The 21,118-nt window shown below is 35.6% G+C and overlaps 1 protein-coding gene across 2 annotated transcripts; it reads right to left on the reverse strand.

Moving 5' to 3' along the window:
* Position 1: 1 nt before the first annotated feature.
* Positions 2-16,435, reverse strand: mttp (microsomal triglyceride transfer protein). Of its 2 annotated transcripts, XM_067403549.1 has the most exons (18): positions 16,310-16,435; positions 14,979-15,166; positions 12,773-12,916; positions 12,554-12,661; positions 12,350-12,466; positions 12,131-12,270; positions 11,898-12,048; positions 11,401-11,558; positions 9,398-9,566; positions 8,886-8,993; positions 8,123-8,335; positions 7,833-8,044; positions 7,625-7,722; positions 6,142-6,263; positions 5,822-6,049; positions 4,300-4,424; positions 954-1,124; positions 2-871 (listed from the first exon to the last, which is right to left on the reverse strand). In XM_067403549.1, the coding sequence occupies exons 1-18, from the start codon at positions 16,368-16,370 to the stop codon at positions 724-726; spliced, it is 2,661 nt and encodes an 886-aa protein (XP_067259650.1). In that variant the 5' UTR covers positions 16,371-16,435; the 3' UTR covers positions 2-723. The 2 variants fall into 2 exon arrangements, with proteins under 2 accessions (XP_067259650.1, XP_067259651.1); XM_067403550.1 differs by lacking the exons at positions 2-871; positions 954-1,124 and adding an exon at positions 3,652-3,703.
* Positions 16,436-21,118: the final 4,683 nt, after the last annotated feature.

The raw sequence follows: 21,118 nt of genomic DNA on the forward strand, positions 1-21,118 counted from the left end.
TTATCTTCCCATGTACAAGACTGCCATAAATATTCTCAAGAATGTAAACATCTGGTGTAATCATGGAAACCAGACAGCATGAACTGCCTGTGGAGGGATGAAGTGTGTCAGAAAGCCCTCTGATTAAATAAATAACACAGTAGCACCTCAAATACACAGTCCTGTTATAATGCTATAATGTTACAATTCATAAATATTTCACTTTTGCTTTTATGAGTTGAAAAATTCTTTCACATGATGAGAGTGCCATTGGTTATCCTGACAACATTTCTATACATTCCTCTCATTTATAAAAATGGACAAAAAACATTAATTGAATTTGTGCTAATCATTCTTAAATTGAGAAAACAGGGCTGGACTTATAAGGACTCTATAAAAATAAAGGTTCTTTATTGGCATAAATGGGTCCATAAAGAACCTTTAACATACATTTTTCAAAAAGGTTCTTTCTAGTGGAAAAAGTTTACTTAGATCATTAAAATGCTCTTCACAGTAAGAAAAAAATGGTTCTTTTAAGAACTGTTTACCGAAAGGTTCTACTAAATGGTTCTTCTATGGCATCACTGCAAAAAACACCTTTTGGAACCTTTATTTTTAAGTGTCCACATGCCTGACTGACTCAAGGTTTTAGCACATACAGCCAGCGCAAAAGTGCAGAGTGGCTGTCTGTGTGAAAACCTTCTACATTCACTAGCTAAAGCGTCCAGTGTGGTCCCAGCTGGTCTACCAGGCCTGCTCAAAGACTTTCTTGCACATGTTAGAGTTCTCCTGGTGTAGAGGAAACTCTGAGCCCGGCACCAGCTGATCTCTGCTTCTCTTTGAGGAGAATGTCTGTCCTGAGGGCAGCTTCTCCTGCTTGGACACCATCTCTCTAGAGAGCATCAGAAGCAAAGCAGGTTAGTTGTGTTCATTTAACACATTTTTAAATGTTATATGACTATAACCTAGAATACCTGAAGGGGAAAGTGGTTTTGTCCATCTGCATGCAGACGAGGAAGGGGTACTCGGAGAACTGCACAGTGGTGATGAAGTCCAGGGTGGCTTCTGTCTCAAAACCTACTTCCACTCCAGCGCTTACAAAGTCCATATCCACTGTCACGTTACCGATGACGACCAGAGCTCCCCTGCACACAATGTCAAGGATGAGCTTATCAAGAACACTAAAAACTGCAACTATAAAGATAACCATAATGATATTAGCGTCCACTCAAATGAACCATAACACTCTGTTCCAGTGTTGGGGGTAAAGCATTACAAGTAACATGAGTTATGTAATCAGATTACTTTTTCAAGTAACTAGTAAAGCAACAAGTTTCTTTTTCACATTTATCGACTGATAGCTCTCCTGTCCCCATGTTGAGAGAAATAAAGTGCAGAGGTGTTGTGTGCGCTGTGTGAACATGATGGTTATTGTAGTTAAATGTGAACATGCATTTACTCATCTAACTTGCATGAAAACATTCAGTATTCCTCAAAATTAATAAAAACAGTGAAATGCAATCTTAGAATTTTACGCAAACCTGCAATAATTAACTATATTAAATCACACAAATATATGTTATGTATTTAATCTCACTTTATTAACCAATGTCTTTGCTGCTGACCTTCAATGATCTAATTCAACTATACTAATGAGTAAAAATTAATTAAGATTTAGAAATAAGCCTTCTTCTGCATCCTATTCTTCTTTAATCCAGAATGGCAGCACACCTGAAAGTTTTTCTGAGCTGCGCCCTCTACTGTACAGGTGTAAATATGCATTTCCTTCAGCCTGAGGATTATTCATTTCACTTTTGATGTAAAAGGGACTTTGCATTTGCAAAAAATAGAACTTTTTTTGTTGTTATTAAAAAACAAACAAGCAAGCCCAGCCCAGGTGAGAAAAAGTAACACAAAAGTAATGTAACGCATTACTTTTCATAAAAAAGTAACTAAGTAATGCAATTAGTTACTTTTTTTAGGAAGTAACACAATAGTGTAATGCATTACTTTTAAAGTAACTTTCCCCAGCACCGCTCTTTTTATGATAAGCACATGCTGCAGTTTTGTCATCTGCCGCTTTGAACGCTCGAGCTCTTTAAAGCAGAATAGATTCTGACTGGCTGTCAATGTTTTTTTTATTGTTCATCAGTTCTGAAAGTGATTCCAACGATATTGTTTCTCTGTGCAGTTATTGTTAGAACTGTAGTCTGCTATTCTTTTATATTTAAAACAATTTTTAGAGCTATATCTTTATCATTATCATTATCAATATAGTTATCATCCTTTGTGTGAACGGGCCTTAAGAAAACACAGCAAAAATGATTCTTACAATGCTGGAGAAATATAAATTTTTTTTTTAAATTTACTCCACAAAAAGCTTTCAGGGACAGTAGTGCATCTCTTCAGATTAATTAATTTAGATTTTGTTTTCTTTTAAAAAAAAATGGAACTAATAAGCACAGTATAATTTTTCAAATATGCTTTTTTTTTGGTTCAGTCTCATTCGCTCTCTTCCTACCAGTTTAATTTAGGTGTGTTTATTCCTGATCGGAAACATAATAGAGAACAATTTAAAACATTATTATGAGCTGCTTAAGAGTTAATTAGATTTAGTGTTGATATTTGGAACTATTCAAATAAATTATTTTCATTGATTGAAAAAAAAGCTGAAATAAAATAAAATATACATATTAGATTAAAAAAAAAAAAATAACTTAAGCTTAAAAATGCAAACAAAAAATAAATCTTGCCTTGGCAGCTAAGTGAAATAAAATAAGTTTAGGTTGAAGTACTAAAATTACTAAAACTAAAACTGAAGCAAAACTATAGCTAAATAGAAATATTAATAAAAAAAATTTAATATGAATAAAAAGCACAAAACAAAATGACTAAAACTTAAAATGAAAACTGAAAAAACATAAAAGCTAATTAAAAATATGAATAAATGCTATAATAGTAGGCTATATAAATAATATTACACTGACAATTATTACATTTACAGTACAATTGTTACAAAAACTAAATTTTTTAACTTCAATGTTTCACCTTATTTTTTTTTCTTTAGGGTCATGTGCACCTTTGGATGTGCACATAACGTGATTTTATACAGTATCTATGCTTTATTTTAAGCTATTTTATGTCAGGATTTTACACGTTTAATGTCTTATTCTTCCTACAGCACATCAATTTGCGATAGAGAAGCATTGCCTTAGTCTCTTTCTCAGAGTCTCTGCTGAGTCAGTTTTGGTGTTTGGGCTCACATATCACATGAGACTGTCTGGCTCCATGCTTTCAACCTCCACCTTAAATGATCTGTTGAACATGGCTGCCCGTGATGAGTGGGCTGAGTGGAGGCATGCTAATCTTGTGCGCCCAAGAGAGCTGTGGTTTATTTAGTTTCTAAACATAACCTGCTTGTGTCTGACTATGTGTGTCTGTGTGCGTTACTATCTTTCTATCGGTTTCCCCGCTTCTGTGTGCCCGCACGCACATGTGTTTACGTATTAGGTTGTATGTCTGTCAGTGAGTCTTTGTCTGTCTACTAGTGTGTGTGTGTGTGTGTGTGTGCGTGCGTGCGTGTGTGTGTGCTTTCAGAGAAGGTAAAGCTTGCCTCCCTGATCCATACACCTGCCCCTGCCTGTCCTGAGGGCTGGCAGATGTAGAAAAGCAGATGCCACCCAGAAATACCCATCATGAAACAAAGAGCAGCAAACCCGCAGCGCTAAATGTAAGGTAAAAAAAGAGACATTTCCTCATACAGTAAGAACATGGAGTATTTTGTCTTAAACAACATGGAATTGATCCAAATGTAAAGACGATGAACTATCTGAAATCTGTCCCTGAGAGGATTTGGTTTCTCACAATCGATATCATAACCTAATTTTACCCTCAACCCCTGATCTTTTACTCCTACCACAGCATCTTTCCATTGCCCTCATTTCCCGCCTGTCTCATTTTAGCCAAGTTGCCATTGCTTGCATCCACAAACTAACAGTAAGCAAGCAGGTGCAGTTGTGGCTAAAGATGTGGATTAGCATTGAATCTCTCTGAAGGATTAATGATGTTATAATAAGATGCACCGGCATCATATTTACTGTCATTCGGAAAACCTAGAGAAGAAAAACATCTGGCAATGGCTTCTAAGTAAGCAAAGTAGGTTGTCGATTTTATCAAAACCAACTTTGCATCCAAAGCAAACTAGGACAGCATGGGTTGTTGTCCCATGTGGGGTTCATTTTTAATTGGCAGCTCTGATCTTTATTTGAATGCACGACAACATTCCCATTCAAGGATGTAGTTTAAAAAGAAGAAAATCACCTGTTGTTGACGCTCGTCTTAGACTCTCTGTACCATAAGCTGAACTCCATCCCTCCAGAGATATCGATGGCCAGACCGCCTTGGAACTCAGCACTGGCTCTTAGACCAGACTGAAGAGGAATCACCTTCGAAGAAAATGAGAAAGCATGGAATTTTACTATTACCAACATTTTTTTTTACATTAGAAAGAAATATATATATATATTTTTTTTATACATATGTTTTAAATGTTAAGATTTTTTTTTACATTTTACACTACTGTTCATAACATTTGGGATAAGAAAATAGGCTGCATTTATTTGATCAAAATTACAGTAAAAACAGTAATATTGGGAACTTTTATTACTTTAAAAAACAGTTTTGTGTATATATATATATATATATATATATATATATATTAGTGCTGTCAAGGGATTCAAAAATAACTAATAATCACACATTTTTTCTAACATTAAAGCTTTAATATATTTTTACATTGTAATAATTTCACATTTAATGTAAAAACAACATAAAGACATAAAGAGTAAATTTTAAATATTTAATCTAACAGGTAGGAAAAATACAGAAGATATCAAACATTTCACAGACTTTACTGCAAAAATTAAATATAGATTAATCCTTATTAAAGCTACAAAAAATATTCAGTCAAGAGTAGTGAGTGATTTTCTCTTTGTCTTTTGTTCTCATATTAACATTAACGACAGACAGCAGCAGGTTTACTAGGCTGCTGTCCCTTTAAGACCTGGTGGCGATGACATGGATCTGACACAAATCCGATGTCCTCAAAACTCTTTACGGTCATTTAAGACTTTATTTAACTCATTTAAGGAAATTCACAGACAGCGCGCCAGTCAGGGTTACCAGATTTTCACACCAAAACCCACCAAATTGCTACTCAAAACGAGCCCCAATCATGTTTCAGGGGGGTCCCCCGGTAAACATCATGTTCCGGGGGGTAAAATATGCGTGGGGTGGGGTTCCCCTGGTGAAATTTGCATTTCATGGGCTAAATATCATGTTATTTGGGGTCGCTTCACCCATACAATATAACTGAAAACTTATATTGTATGGGTTAACGCATATATATATATATATATATATATATATATATATATATATATATATATATATATATATATATATATATGCTGGAAATTACACAATTATAATATACTAATAATAGAAATATAATATAATATAATATAATATAATATATTATATTATATTATATTATATTATATTATATTATATTATATTATATTATATTATATTATATTATATTATATTATATTATATTATATTATATTATATTATAGAATAACTGTTTCAAATCATTCCCATCATTCACTTTCAGAATGCAGGACTGGCCCTGTAATCTAGCCCATAACTGTCTCACACTGCCCCCAGGCTGTCAGACTATAGTTTATGATTGCAGAACATCTGTTGCATGTGTCAGATCTACTATGGAGTGTGATGAGTCAAGCGTCTCTTCTATAAGTGCATATTAAGGTGATTTTCATACCTGTGAGTGGTCTGTCAGCAGAATAAGACCCTTCACTACATTGATCGGATCTCCAGACATAGAGAACATCTTGGACATCAGGTCACTGTAGCCCTTGAAGAAGGTCACTGGGCGGAGTTGAACATCGAACAGCAGAGCAGACATTCCTGCAAAAGACTCCAGTTCTTCTTCTCCTTCATCTGCGGTGGCTGCAATTAGAGACTCCAGACCCTGTGCTTCAATTGTCACCTGCAAAACAGAACACAGGCATAAAGTACAGGTGAATATCAGCACACGCAATGCATGTTTATGGGATATGCTGTACAACGCTGTGACAGTACCTGGAGGCCATGAAGGAGGGCATTGTTGCTCTGACCATAAATGTTCATGTTGCTTCTCCTCAATACACCTGAGCCAGAGTACAGGATGTCCAAATTGTAGGTAGAAATGACATCAGCAGTTTCTGTTGAAAGAAAAGATATATACTACAGACACTGCTACAAGACTTTATTTTTCTACAAAAAAATGTGCTAGGTTGTTCTAGGATCTATATATCATAGAGACTGCTAATATATATATATATATATATATATATATATATATATATATATATATATATAGTTTGGGGTCAGTACTATGTTTTAAAATAAATTAATACCTTTTTACTTTCATTCAGCAAAGATGCATTAAATTAATCAAAAGTGACTGTGAAGACATTTATAATGTTATAAAATATATCTATTTGAAATAAATAAATAGAACTTTTGAATAATAAATAGCTAATGTTTCCTGAGCAGCAAATCAGCATATTAGAACGATTTCTGAAGGATCATGTGACACTGAAGACTGAAGTAATGATGCTGAAAATTCAGCTTTATTATCACAAGAATAAACTGCATTTAAATAGAAAATATTATAATAATATTTAACAATATTAATGTTTTTACTGTATTTTTGAACAAATAAATGTAGCCTTAGTGAGCATAAGATTTAATCAAAAACCTTACATCATCTTACTGACCCCAAAGTTTTAATCAATATTGCATATTAATATTTATATATTAATGTAACTGAGGTATTTATTTATGTCCAACTGCTTTTTATATTTAACTGTTTTATCATCCACCAGTCAAAACCGTTTCATTATAGCTTTTTAAAATAATCAATGTTATTTTACTGAGGTTATTTCTTCTAAATCATCTTTTATAAAACACATTTTTATCATAGTGTGAAAGAATGTAATGAAATCATTTTTAGACTATATGTATTTGCAATACTTCCATCACTCTCAGAAAAATGGTACAAAAGTTGTCACAGGAGCGGTACCATTTCAAAAGGTACTAATATGTACCATTGTAAAAAAATACCTTTATGATTTGTCATCACAACATTTTTTCTTTTGTCAAATCAACTTAGATAATTAATGTGGTTCAGATAACATAATATTTTGAGTTTGTATTGATTAAACCAATCGCCTTCATTGTATTAACTCAAATTTCTCATTTCAATGAACTCAAAATTTTGAGGCAACCAGGTAACTTACTTTTTTAAGTTCAACCAACAATTCTTTTTACAGTGTACTAATATGTACACTTTAGGTGTTAATATGTACATTTAAGTTACTAATATGCACCTTTCAATGGTATTCAATGGTATAATGGCTCAAAGATGTACTTTTTGAAGGGTACCACCCACTGACATTTTTTGTTCCTTTGTTTCTGATAGCGATGCAGACTTTGTATCAGGTAACATTAAATAAACATAATAGTGTCTTAGAATTAAGTTTAAAGGTTATGAGCGGGCATAGGAGATGAGCTCACTTACGTGCCATGAAGCCTGAAAAAGCAGATGATGACCCAGTCTTCGAGAATCTGTCATAGTTATGGGAAACCATGTCCTTCATCACCTGTTGTACCAATTTACTGCAAACCAGACATGACTTTTATCACACAAGTGCCACACAGCACCAGAGACAATAAAATATTTGTTAATTTAAAGTTTGAGGAATGTGATTCGTAAACGTGAGACCCACCAGGCTGGCATCTCGAAGCGCAAAATGTCCTGGACTTTAGACAGCATGTATTTGTTCATCTCATGCGGCAGGTGTCCGATGGAGAGCAGAACGTTCTTCACTTCCATATAGGATGGACTACTGCTCATAATCACATCAGCTGCCGCGGCACGAACGTTCTTCTCATAGATACGCTGGTTCTGATGGTATATGCGGTTCACAGTCTTTTTCACCTGTGGAAATAGTGTTAAATGTTTTGAAGAGTACTTGAAGAGTAGTTTTGTGGCCCTTTAGATAAGCTGATGATGTACCTCTGGTGTGATAAGCTCAGGGTCGTATCTTTGCAGCGCTGTGATGGCAATGGTGCTATACGCTCCCACCTCTGACTCAGCATATTTGGCAAGAAGAGGAACAGCCTCCGGTAGAAGAGCATTCTTCAATGCTAGCAGGTACATCTGAACCTCAGACTCCACCTGAGTGCTGTCAGGCCCTGCCAACAGCAGCTCTTTCACCTTAACCACTGTCTGCACATCAAACACAAGAGAAGCACACTCAGTCAGTTTGAATTACTGAACGATTAATATGATGATTCAGACGATGTAGTTTATAATGCAAGCACGGTTAAATCTATTAAATGTTGCTGAGAGTTCTTTATTGTTAATTGTAGCAGAAAGCATAAACAAATTATTTAACCCTTACACTGTATGATACTTAATCCCCCGGTTTCACAGACAAGGTTTAAGACTAAAATGCATGTTTGAGCTGTTTTAACTGAAAGCAACTTTCACTGACATATCTTAAAATATGTCAGTGTCATTGTTTTGTCATTTCAAGATGCACAGCAGTAATGTTTTTTTCTAAGGCATGTTTATAAAAGCTGCGTAAATGCCCTAATTGAACTAAGGCCTAATCCTGGCTTAATCTAAGCCCTGTCTGTGAAACCGGGCCAATGTGTTCATATATTTTTTGTTCACTTACATGAATCATATATGAACATGTAGATTAAATTTCAATTTATAAACAATGCACCAATAGAAGTGGACATGAATAATAATCTGATGTGTGCAGACTCACAGGTAGTTCACATGCTCCTTTCAGACAGAGTTTCCTAAGCAGAGCTCCCATGATGATCACAACTGACTCCTTAATGTCTGGGCTGCCAATCTTTCCTTGAGACACATCCTACAGGCGAACAAAGATAGAATAATTCATTAAATAATTTAAAGTATGCAAAACTGTACAAATATTATATAATAGTGTATGTATCCATTACTATGCTATGTGGCCTTTATGGAATAGATCTGCTATGCTGCTGCTGTTGATTATTGCTGCTGTTGTTGTAGCCTAGATTATTGCTGTACAGGAATTTGCTACTGCATACGCTGATACGCTGCTTTGCGTATGTAAGACATACTGCTGCTGCACAAATAGCATATATATATATATATATATATAAAGAGTTTCATCTAGAGTTTAATGACAGAACTAGGCATATATATGTCTTTGTAAGGGTAATAGTCACAGTAGGGAGACTCTAAATTCAGATGTAAATTCAGATATGAGTGCAATAATGTAGGAGCTCTTACCAGCAGGGACTGCAGCAAGGTCTCTGTAGGGTGGGACGCAAAGCCACATGCATACAGAAAGCGCTCCTGTAGCACTAAACCTTCCTTCTTGCTGAAGTCCAGGATCTCCAGAATGGCTGAGAGAGAAGATGGAGTCTGAGCTGATGTGACTGCATCCACCAGCTGAGGCCTAGAAAGGACAAACAATGTAAAGAGGCAGGACAACAATAATGGCTGCTATTTTCTGTGTATATAACGAGCCAGTACTTGAGTCTTCAATGTCACAGGATCCTTCAAAAATCATTCTAATACGCTGATCATAATTGAGCATCTCGGGTATCATTAGGAATGGCTATTTACCCAGCTACTTAGCTAAATATGTTCTAATAATGTTTTGCCAAAGTTCCCATGAAGTTTTGAGGTTATTTCGAAATGCTCCAATTTTTTTAATGTTTTAAAAATGTTTCTTGGTTATGCAAATGCTAAGGAAACATTCCATTTGAGAATTTTGCGAACATTAAAGGGTCATGAAAACCCAGAACACATTTTTTGAGCTGTGAACAGATATGTATAGGCTGCACATCATTGAAAACACTAAAGGTACTCATTCATTTTATTTATAAATTGAAATTAGTTATTTTTGCACTTTTCAGAGCGATTTCTGTCTCCCGGTTTAAAAAACAAAGTTGGAGCAACGTCACAAAATCTGATGTCATCATGTAATCCCGGCAAGATCCGGAGTGCTGATTGGCTCCAGTATGGGCTGGTCGAACATGCTGACGTCAACAGCAATTCTCTGCATTTATTCATGACAAAAAGCACATTCAATCCAATAACTGTGCTGCAGTATGTATAAGATTATAATTGCGGTATTAACTTTATTATCGCATGTTCAATAAACATTCTGAAACAAACAGTAACATTTAAAAAAGTTAGACGAACATCCAACTAGGGCTGTCAAACGATTAATCGCGATTAATCGCATACAAACTAAAAGTTTAAGTTTTCCTAGTATATGTGGGTGTACTGTGTGTAATTATTATGTACATATAAATACAAACACATTCATGTATATATTTGAGAAATATTTACAAGTATATGTATTTATTTATATTTTTATATAATTTATATTATATATAAATACAAATATTTTGTACATAAATAACATATTTCTCTTAAATCTATACATTAACTTGTGTGTATTTATATATGCATATTAATTACACACAGTACTCACACATATATTTTGCAAACTCAAACTTTTATTTTGTATGTGATTAATCGTGATTAATCGTTTGACAGACCTACATCCAATTACATTTTTTTAGAAAAAACATTCCATGAATGATGTATAAATAATGTTTTTGTGCTAATATTTTGGAAACGTTATAACCAGATATTTGACTTGAACCAAATGACTAAAAGTAGCGACACTGCTAACTATATTTTCAATAATGTGATATTAGTTCAGCTGTTTTGAAAATAGTGTAGTTTTTCGCTGATTAGACTTTGCACAGAAGTTCACAATTTTTTTTAATAGCAACATTTTATGTTAATCAAATGGCACCCTAAGCCCTTGCGATCTTCCATTCCACTTTGATTTTAGACATACACTCGCAAACTTCCCTAAGCACTTCTCCCACCATTTTGAAGTTAGTTCCACTTTGTTAAGTGGACAAGGGAAGTTTATGTGGATAGACCCTCTGTCCCCTCGATTTTGACAGAGGGAGCTACTTCAAGCAGCTCTATATCACTCCAACAACTTATATGCACATAGAATGGTGCATAAAACAAATTCATAAGTAAAAAGGGGGTTTAAATAATAAATCAGCTCCATAGTCTCTGTGGTGAGCAGCCTCTTGAAAAAAGGAACACTCTAGAGGCTTGTGGACTTAAAGGACACGCACACGTGATGGTCATTGTAAGTCTACAAGACCGCAAGTGCACATGAAGTGTGCCATTTGGGACAGGGCCTAAGTGTATAAATTAAAAAGAGTTAGACGCAATGAGGCGTTAGGTCTTACAGTGCAGTCTTGCTGCAGTTGCGCAGTACTGTGAGGATCTCTGCCTTGCTGGCTTTGCGCAGGCTGTGTAAGAGCGTGAGGAAGCTTCTTGGGGCTTCTGCTTTAGAGAGTGAGTCCGGCTCCAGCTGAGACCTCACCGCCTTCCATGTGTCCATCAGCTATTGCACACCAAAACAATACAACGCACAATTAGTATGATGAACACAAAAACTGATTTTTACACATTTCTGTCTGTTTTTATACAGAGCAACAGAGCTAATGCTGTCATTTTACACGGTTAAAGGAATAGTTCAACAAAAATGACAACTATCATTATTTACCCAGCCCAAAATCTCTATGAAATTCTTGCTTCCATGGAACACAAATAGAGAGAAAAGCAAAATGTCTCCTTTTTGTGTTCCACAAAGAAAATTATACAGGTTTGGAATAACATAAGAGCTGATGAAATGATGACAACACCAGACTTATGAGCACAAACACAACACATAGTTACTCACATTGGGGCATCCCTTGCATTTGGCTTTAACTTTCTCCACTATGACTCCAACAGACATGAATTTGTCATCCAGAGACTTCACCACACCTGCGACATCTTTTCCCGCCACTTCTGTTGACCCTACCTCAATCTTTTTAAGCGTCAATGACTGCCTGAGAGAAACGAGAAGATGCTTTAATTTAATTCATTTATTATGTTGATCATGCATGATATGTTTTCTCATTTCTTTGGTACCTGGACAGGACTTTAGTTGCAGCTGTGTGACGAGCATTGATGGACAAAATGTGTGTTTCTTCAACATCAGCAGACTTAATGATGCCATTCTCCAGAGTGATTACTGTTTCAGAGGCAGACTTCCCACTTACGCCCAATACCTAGAAGAGCAGAGAGGAAAGGTGAATAAAAAGTGCCGGGAATGGTGTATACATGAGATAAGATGAGTTTTTGTCTTACTGGGCTGTAAGTAGTGAATCCCTTCTCTTGTGTTTTGCAAGTATCCAAGTGTTTTGTACGGATCACCTGATGTTTGGTAGCCTTGTACTCAACTAAACACTTCCCTGAAGAATCAGCCTGCAGATTATGGAGAAAGTATTTTTACAAAGAAAAACTTACACACTTTAAACACTTCAATGGAGAATTTTAATTGTCAGACTGTACCTCCATCATCTTCCCAGACTTTAGCTGCATCATTAACATACTGGCCACGCCCCTCTTCAAGTTTTTGATGGTAGCAGGCTCACCCTTATGGGCATACAGGCTTCTGATCTAAGTAAGCAAGAAAAATCACACAAAAACACTATGGAAAATATTCAAATGTTCAAAACTACAATGGATATGTAACACACATTTATGACATAATTGAAGTGTGTTTATTACCTTTCCCATCTTCCACAGCACCATGAACGGCCTCTGAAGTGCCTCAAGCCTGACTTTACCCAGAATGCTTTCTGCTGAGCTGCCGTGGAAGATGTTGTTTTTGCGGGAGCGCTTTCCAGCACTTTCAACTTGGACATTCGAAATCTGAGAACAGGACAGGAGAATGTGAAGTGCACCAATATTATTATTGTTAGCTAAAACTAAAACCATAAAACTGACATTGCCTGAAAAACATTAACTAAAATAAAATATGATATTTAAACTAGTTGCCATGCCAACATTTCTCATTTTCAGTTTACGTTGAATACTAAAATAACTAAAACTAAGAACAAGAACTTTAAAACTATATAAATAGATATATTCAAAAAATGATAAAAATGACAAAAAACAATAAAATTACTAAAGACTAAAATCAGAAAATATAAAATAAAATCTAATTCAAAATATTAACAAACACTATAATAGTATATCAATGATACTAACGGTATGTTTACACGACAACAATTTACTAAAAATGGAAAAAAAATATTTTAGCATTCCTAAAATGATCCCTGTTCACACTGATCCGCAAAAATGACTAAAAATGCTGTTTTATGCCAGGCCAGTAGATGGCGATGTCACTTTGTAAAGAAACGCTATGCACCTACTGAACACGTAATATGCATGCGCATGACGTCGCCGTTTTCACAAATTCACTTTTTTGTAGATTACAAGAAGACAATAACAGTATCGTTTTCAAAACTTGCACCCTACTTCAAAAGTTTGTGTTTTCAGGCGCTCAAATGATCGTAAATTAATGGCCAGAACGCATAAAAAGTTTTCTGCTTGTAGTTGAAAACAGTGTCATGTAAACAACCTGGTCTCATGACGAAAACGTACCTGTGGGCACCTTTTCGTGAGTTGCGAAATATGTACCAATGAGTACATATCGCTGCAGTTTCGCTCTGAAATGTCCACTGAGCGGCGCTAAAAGCGTGTCGCCGGAGCAGATAATAGGGTGAATGCGGTACGTTTTTATGACGTTGCTTTTAAGACGAATCGCCGTGGTTCTCGATTTGATATTTGCGCTCCGTTGCGTTTTAAAATAACTTCCCACCGACACTACGCCAAAACCTACCCAATAGTGTTAACAAAAGCAAACGTGACGTAAGAAGCGTCCGTTTTTCAGCTCGTTTAGATCTCTCCTTGAGCTTTTTTTTTTTTTTTTTTTTTTTTTTTTGCCGTCAGTTGCCTTTCACGGGATTCGTACCCATGCAGGGGGAGTCGACTCCTCGCCGTAACTCCAACTCCGTATCGGCCGAGCTACCGAGCAAGCTTGGTTATAGCCAAAAAAAGCGAAACGCGTAGAGCCGCAAAGTCCAAAGTACTTTCGTTTACAAATCGGGCACTCTGGTCAGATGCGTTTTGAAGTCGTGATATGATATTGAGCGAGGAGACGCCAAAACAAGTCTTTACGAATCGATAATCCGACCCAAGCCGCCGTCGAAACCATGCGTGAAAACGAGCAAAAGCACTTATCAACGTTTTACCGGCCTCTAGCGTTCGTTTCTGTCGGAAACTGCAGCGAGACGTACTCGTCGGTACGTAATTTTGTGTCTCGCGAAAACGTGCCCACGGGTACGTCTCTCCCAGACGGACCTTCAAAAATAACACTGATTTGCACACCAGGTTCACATAGCCTTGTGAAAAATGAGTACACTTTTGCATTCGAACACTTAATTGCAGGTTATTTGCAATTAAATTAAAATGTATTACAGTTTAAATTTATATTAAATGCAATTAATTTAGCTTAAAAGTCCTTCCTTGACATACTTAAGTTGGACATGAGTACATCTTTATATGTAATTTTATAATTATATTGTCTTTGAAATATGGTTCAAGTGTATGGTTAAAAATGTAATGTCATTTGTATTGAAATTTTAACATTTAATTTCACATTTATAATGATGAAGCTGCAAATTAGTAGTGTAATAATAAATAACATACTAGTTTAAATTATAATCAATTATAATACTTTTTAAAAGTGTATTAAGTGTGTTAAGACACATGTAATCTCTTTAAGTACACTCAATTGTCCTTTTATAATTTCATTAATATTATATTATCTGCAAGTACACTACACTAGTGGACTTTCAATACAGTTAAGCACACTTCTTTTTCACTATCCAATCAAAAAACTATCAATAAGTACTTTTCTCCTCTTTACCTGCACTTGAAGTAGCTGTTCATCCTGGATCTCTGGGTTCCTCCAGATGAGGCTGATGTCCACATCACTGCTAATCCTGAATCCAGCATTCCCCCTAGTGGATCCCGTCGGCCTGTTCAGCCCGAGCTCAGCGCTGTAGCTGTATCTGTAGAGTCTGTCATTATCCAGCCGAGGTCCAGCACTCGCACCTGAAAAAACACAAAAATGTCATGCTGTGACACATAGAGCTTCAGCCGACTTTAGGGCAGAGACATGTAAGACACAGCTGGATTAGGACGAGGGAGGAATGTGAAAGGAGAGAGGCAGGAAGTGGACTGAACATCTAAAATCACACAGGCTTAAACCCAGTATGGATGTTCTGGAAACACTTACTCTTTCTGAAATCTGAATTTAATCCATAGGTTTTACTCTACAGGGTTTATATCCACATGCTCATATAATTTGGTCAAGAGAAAAATAAAGCAACAGGCAAACCAGAGACACTCCAGAGGAAGTCTATAGCCTTTCTCAGAATAATTAAAGGTAACACAGAAGGAAAAGGAATGTAGTCCTATCTGTAATTGTAGGTGGGTCTCAGATAACACTGTATGAGCTAATAATCGTCAGGTATCTGTAATCATCATATATTTGTATCATATTCTAATTAACCCTTTTTTTGTGTGTGATGCAACTAAATTTCTTTTTGTCTTAATTGCCTTATTGTTTAATCAAGGAAAAGTTTGTGCAAAATCATGATACATTGGGAGAGCAAAAACACTGAACAAATCATAAAGTGTCGAAATACACATTGTGATTTAATGCTCTGCTCAAACATATTTATCTGAATTTGTGGTTTTAGGATTGTTGATTCATTAAGTGATTGATAAACAGTAACCTGTCCCTCTAAAATGAGACCATTGTCCTCTCTGCCAGCACAGTTCAGTCCTGAAAACACTGACGTGTCACATTCAGATTGCATCACATCTTCTGATATAGAGATTATGCCCTGATTTTACCTCCTAAAACAATTAAATGGTTCTTATTTAATTAGTATAGCCTATTTATATAAACATGAACACAAAAAAGGTTCTCAGCAATGGTACTGATACTGATAAGAGTCTACTTGCAATGATTAGATGAATCTGGGCACAGAATGAATGAAAGGTGTGACTAGCCACAACTCAAAATGAATAGACCTCAGTGAACTGGCTAACCCTTTAAATCAATGTAATATTAAGAGTAATTTAAACTTAAACATTTGCTAGCTTTCAAAAACAAGCAAACGTATAGAAACAGCTTGAACTAAATATAAATGTTTGTTTTAATCTTTAGACTTTTATAAAATCGCTTACCAAGAGATGAGGTACTTAAAAAGGAGGTCACACATAGTAAGAGTCCAGCAAGCCGCAGCATGGTTGGCTCGCTGTGTAGTGCACGCGTTAGAGGTCTGCGGGCCAGAGAGAGGATGGGTGCCTGATTCCTTCAGCTCTCTCTGCGTTTATCTGGATTCGAGGGGCAGACTCCAAACTCCACGCTCCGGTTCTAAGTACGAGATAACGGCTAATAATTAACCGGCAGATCTCACTGAGATTTGGTGAATGGACGCTCCTCAGAGACGAGGTTTGATTTTTATAGTGTAGGTGATCGTATCGCTATACGGTAGCGATCATTCAACGAATGCAGTCACTGATGGTGTGAATGGGGAGTTTCTGTCTCATTTATAATGATCAAACGCTCGTGACAGGATTAGGTCATTTATTTTGTTTCACTGAATCACTTTATAATTATATTAGCCTATATTACTTTGGTCTGAACAAATAATTAATGTCCAAAGTTAAAACAGAGAAACCTTACTTTATCTGAAACTCTTGAAATGTATTCATGTTGGTTTCAGACGTTTTTGAAAAACGTTTCTACAAAACTGCATATAGATTTCTTAAATATATAATAAAATGGTCAAGCCAAACCACTTTGGTATTTGAAATTTCTCACATTTCTTTTTAAATTTTTATTTTTTACCAAGAATTTCAATTTTTTTTTTGAAAAGTTATTATTTTGTGCAAATTACATTTGCATAACTCTATCTATCTATCTATCTATCTATCTATCTATCTATCTATCTATCTATCTATCTATCTATCTATCTATCTATCTATCTATCTATCTATCTATCTATCTATCTATCTATCTATCTATCTATCTATCTATCTATCTAAAGTATGGGGTCAGTGAGTTTATTTGAGAGAAATTAAATTTTATCCAGCAAGGAATTAAATTGATCAAAAGTGACAATAAAGACATTTCTAATATTCTAAAAGATTTGTATTTCAAATAAATGCTGTTCTTTTGACATTTCTATTCATAAAAGAATCTTGAAAGAAAGAAAAGTATCACAGTTTCCCTTAAAATATTAAGCAGCACAACTGTTGTCAACAATGATAATAATAAGAAATTTCTTGAGCATGCAAATCAGCATTTAGATATAAAAACTTATATATATATATATATATATATAAGGGATAATATGAAGACTTCAGATGCAAAAGCCTCTAAGTCTGAAATTTTCTTCAAAAATACGCATTTTTGTCAAGCTCATATGTTTAGGTCCAGTAATTCCACTTTAATGGCAATTAATAGGTCCTTTTCATTGACATTAAAGTGAAATAACTGAACATAAACATACGAGCTTGATAAAAATGCTTATTTTAGAAGAAAATTTCAGACCGCAAGAGCTTTTGCATCTGAAGTCTTCATATGTATAAGTTGTGCGTTTAACCAACCAATAATAAATTGGATAAAGGATCCATTATGTGGATGATGTGGTCGATGATCTTTGATGCATGGCATAATTGTACTCATGCGTAATTTATAGAGTGATATGCACCTGTTAGAGAGTAATTTTCATTTTACTGCAATACCTTTCACCTAGATTGCAACTGTATTATCTGATTACAGCAAAACTGTCACATATCATTGTATGTACTCTACTGTAGAAGAGTAATTCCTTATAGCTATAATATGGCCTTAGAATGAGAGTTGAGGTCTCGTGCTCATCAGGACAAACACTGAAACATGCTGCAGGCGAGACAGAAAGAGCTTTTGATTGAATCAGCTGTGATCACAAGCTAGTTTTGATGCTGATTGTCTTTGATTCTTTTCTGTAAAGAAACCACTGTCAGGAAGTGATCAGATTAGTACTGAGTAATAGCTCCTCACTGTATTCTGGAGCTGGTTAACTATTCAGCACTTAAAGATGTTTTACACAAACATTCAGTTAACATTTGGTTCCATATATTGTTAATGTGTTAAAATGTGTCCTCCTGTATAGTCAATAATTGTATCCCTTAAAACTCATCTTTGATCACCAAAATTACATATTTAAACGTTTTTTCCAGTGAAAAAAAATCTTAATGCCTTAAAATAGCTTGAATTTAACTCTTCACCCTTGTCTCAATTAATATACACAGATCTATGAATATGCTAATTAGTGCTGCCTCCACTCACTCGCATGAGCTCAGACGAGATCCACTCAGTCAACTTACTGAGGTAAACGCTGAACAGTGGTATCGCTTTTTACAACATCAAAGACTTGTAACTAATATGATTAGTGTTTTGCTTGACTACATTATCAAACAAATAATAATGTGTTACATGTGTTAATAATGTTACACAAACCATGTTCATGTTCACAAGTCTGCACTCTAAAAAATGCTGGGTTGTTTCAACCCAAGTTTGGGTCAAAAATGGACAAACCCAACCATTGGGTTAAATTTTTAAATGCATTTTTTAACCCAACAGAAAAATATACCGGGATAACCTTCTTTTGAGACTCCCTTGCGTGGTCAGTTATATGCTAAAGCCCACTGGCACGTTGACGTGATTGGTTACAGTAGTTTGTGACATCATAAACAGCAGCGATTTCAAACCATATTTTTGTCTTTAGATCACTGCAGTTTTAAAGAAATATATATATATACTCTAAAAAATGCAACTTTTTCCAACACAATTCCAACACAATTTGGGTTCATTTTAAGCGAACAATACAGTAAATTTGAACAATATTTGGGTTAAATAAAACAACCCAGCAGGTTGGGCAAACATTTAACCCAACCACTGGGTTTGTCCATTTTCAATCTGGGTTGTTTTTAACCCAGCATTTTTTAGAGTGTATATATATATATATATATATATATATATATATATATATATATATATATACACACATACAGTGCACAGCATAAATGAGAACACCCCCTTTGAAAAGTAACATTTTAAACAATTTCTCAATGAACACAAAAACAATTTCCAAAATGTTGAAAAGACTAAGTTTAATATAACATCTGTTTAACCCTCTACAGCACAGCGTTGCCCTCAGGCAACGGAAAGTTTTCTTAAGCCTTATGTTTATTAAATGTTTCTTTAAATGATTACAAAGGTCGAGAAAGTACCAAATAACAGTCCAGTAAGGTGTTGGAGTCAATATCAAGCACCATTAAGAGGTGGGACGTCCTGTTCTGACACATGGTCACAGAAGCACATGTGTGAGAAGGCGGCAATATTATTTGCTTTAGTAATCTTATTTAAAATGACATGAACACATAAAAAATATGCGTGCGTGTATGAAGGTGTAGAGAAGCCTTTTGTCAGGTTTTATGAAGTTTTTTTTTTATTTTGCATGTTCAGAAATTCAGTTTTTCTTTTCGTTGCCTCAGGGAAACGTTGTGTGATAAGGGGTACTTTTTGAGGAGGTTTTGTGCAATACCTCACATTGGCAACAATGTGTTATAAGATGGGAAGATGCAGGGTTCCTGGGTGTGCAGGAACACCCAACGTGATGTGCAAAAATTGTAACATACACCACTATTTCACAGCAGAGAAGAAGTGCTTTTTGAAGTTTCGTACGGAGTGAAATCTTATCACATGAAGTACATTATATGGCATAGCACACTACATGATACAGACCTATGCATGTATCAAATTCAATATATCAATGTCTTTCAAGTGTTTTTCCCTTTTTACTTAATGATTTCTTGAATTTAAAAAAATCTTTTTTTTTGATTTTGATGATAATTTTCTTTATGATTCTGTACCATTGTCACACAACGTTGCTCTGAGGCTACGAAAAAATATTTTGGGGTTGGGGGAGGGTGGGGGGAAAACATTTTTTAAATTAAATGTTCCCAAATGAACCAAAAAATTATGTGGAATATTTTTTTTTTCATGTGCCATCAGCATGTGTGCAGTAACATGAAAGTAAGTTTGCAACATCTATCTTTTTCCATTCTTCAAGAATGACCTCTTTTAGAGACTGGATCCTGGATGGAGAGTGATGCTCAACTTGTCTCTTCAGAATTCCCCATAGGTGTTCGATTGGGTTCAGATCAGGAGCCACTGAATCACTTTCTCCCTGTTCTTCTTCAGAAATCCAACATGTGTGTTTAGGATCATTGTCATGTTGGAAAAGTGCACGATGACTAAGGGCACGCATCTTCTCTTTCAGTTCAGAGCAGTACATCTGTGAATTCATGATGCCATCAATGAAATGCAGCTCCCTGACACCAGCAGCACTCATGCAGCCCCACATAAGGACACTGCCACCACCATGTTTCACTGTAGGCACCATGCATTTTTCTTTGTATTCCTCACCTTTGTGACGCCATACAGTTTTGAAGCCATCAGTTCCAAAAACATTTATCTTGGTCTCATCACTCCAGAGTATAGAGTCCCAGTAGTCTTCATCTTTGTCAGCATGGGCCCTGGCAAACTCTAGTCAAGCTTTTTTTGTGCCTGGGCTTTAGGAGAGGCTTCTTTTGTGGACAGCACCCATGCATGCCATTCCTCTGCAGTGTATGCCGTATTTTGTCACGGGAAATAGCCACCCCAGTTTGGCTTTCTACTTCTTTAGATAACTGCAGTGAACTTGCATGCCGATTTTCTTCAACCCTTTCTCATCAGAAGACGCTCCTGTCGAGGTGTTAAATTCCGTGGATGACCTGGACGTCTCTGTGAAATGGTTGCAGTTCCATCTTTTTTACATTTTTGTACCACTTTTGCTGCAGTATTCTGACTGATAAGTAAAGCTTTGCTGATGTTCTTGTCACCTTCACCTTTCATGTGGAGGCTGATAGCATGAAATGGGAAGGGGTTTTAACACCCTTTTA

Source organism: Chanodichthys erythropterus, chromosome 12 (genome assembly GCF_024489055.1).
Source record: "Chanodichthys erythropterus isolate Z2021 chromosome 12, ASM2448905v1, whole genome shotgun sequence".
NCBI lineage: Eukaryota > Metazoa > Chordata > Actinopteri > Cypriniformes > Xenocyprididae > Chanodichthys > Chanodichthys erythropterus.

What these genes read in the sequence shown, in the direction of transcription:
- mttp (XM_067403549.1), bottom strand. Translation starts at nt 16,370, where the DNA reads ATGCTGCGGCTTGCTGGACTCTTACTATGTGTGACCTCCTTTTTAAGT. An exon ending in AACAGCTACTTCAAGTGCAG is followed by an intron (nt 12,917 to 14,978) that starts GTAAAGAGGAGA and finishes TCCTGTTCTCAG; the next exon opens with ATTTCGAATGTCCAAGTTGA. An exon ending in AAGGAGCATGTGAACTACCT is followed by an intron (nt 8,336 to 8,885) that starts GTGAGTCTGCAC and finishes TTTGATGTGCAG; the next exon opens with ACAGTGGTTAAGGTGAAAGA.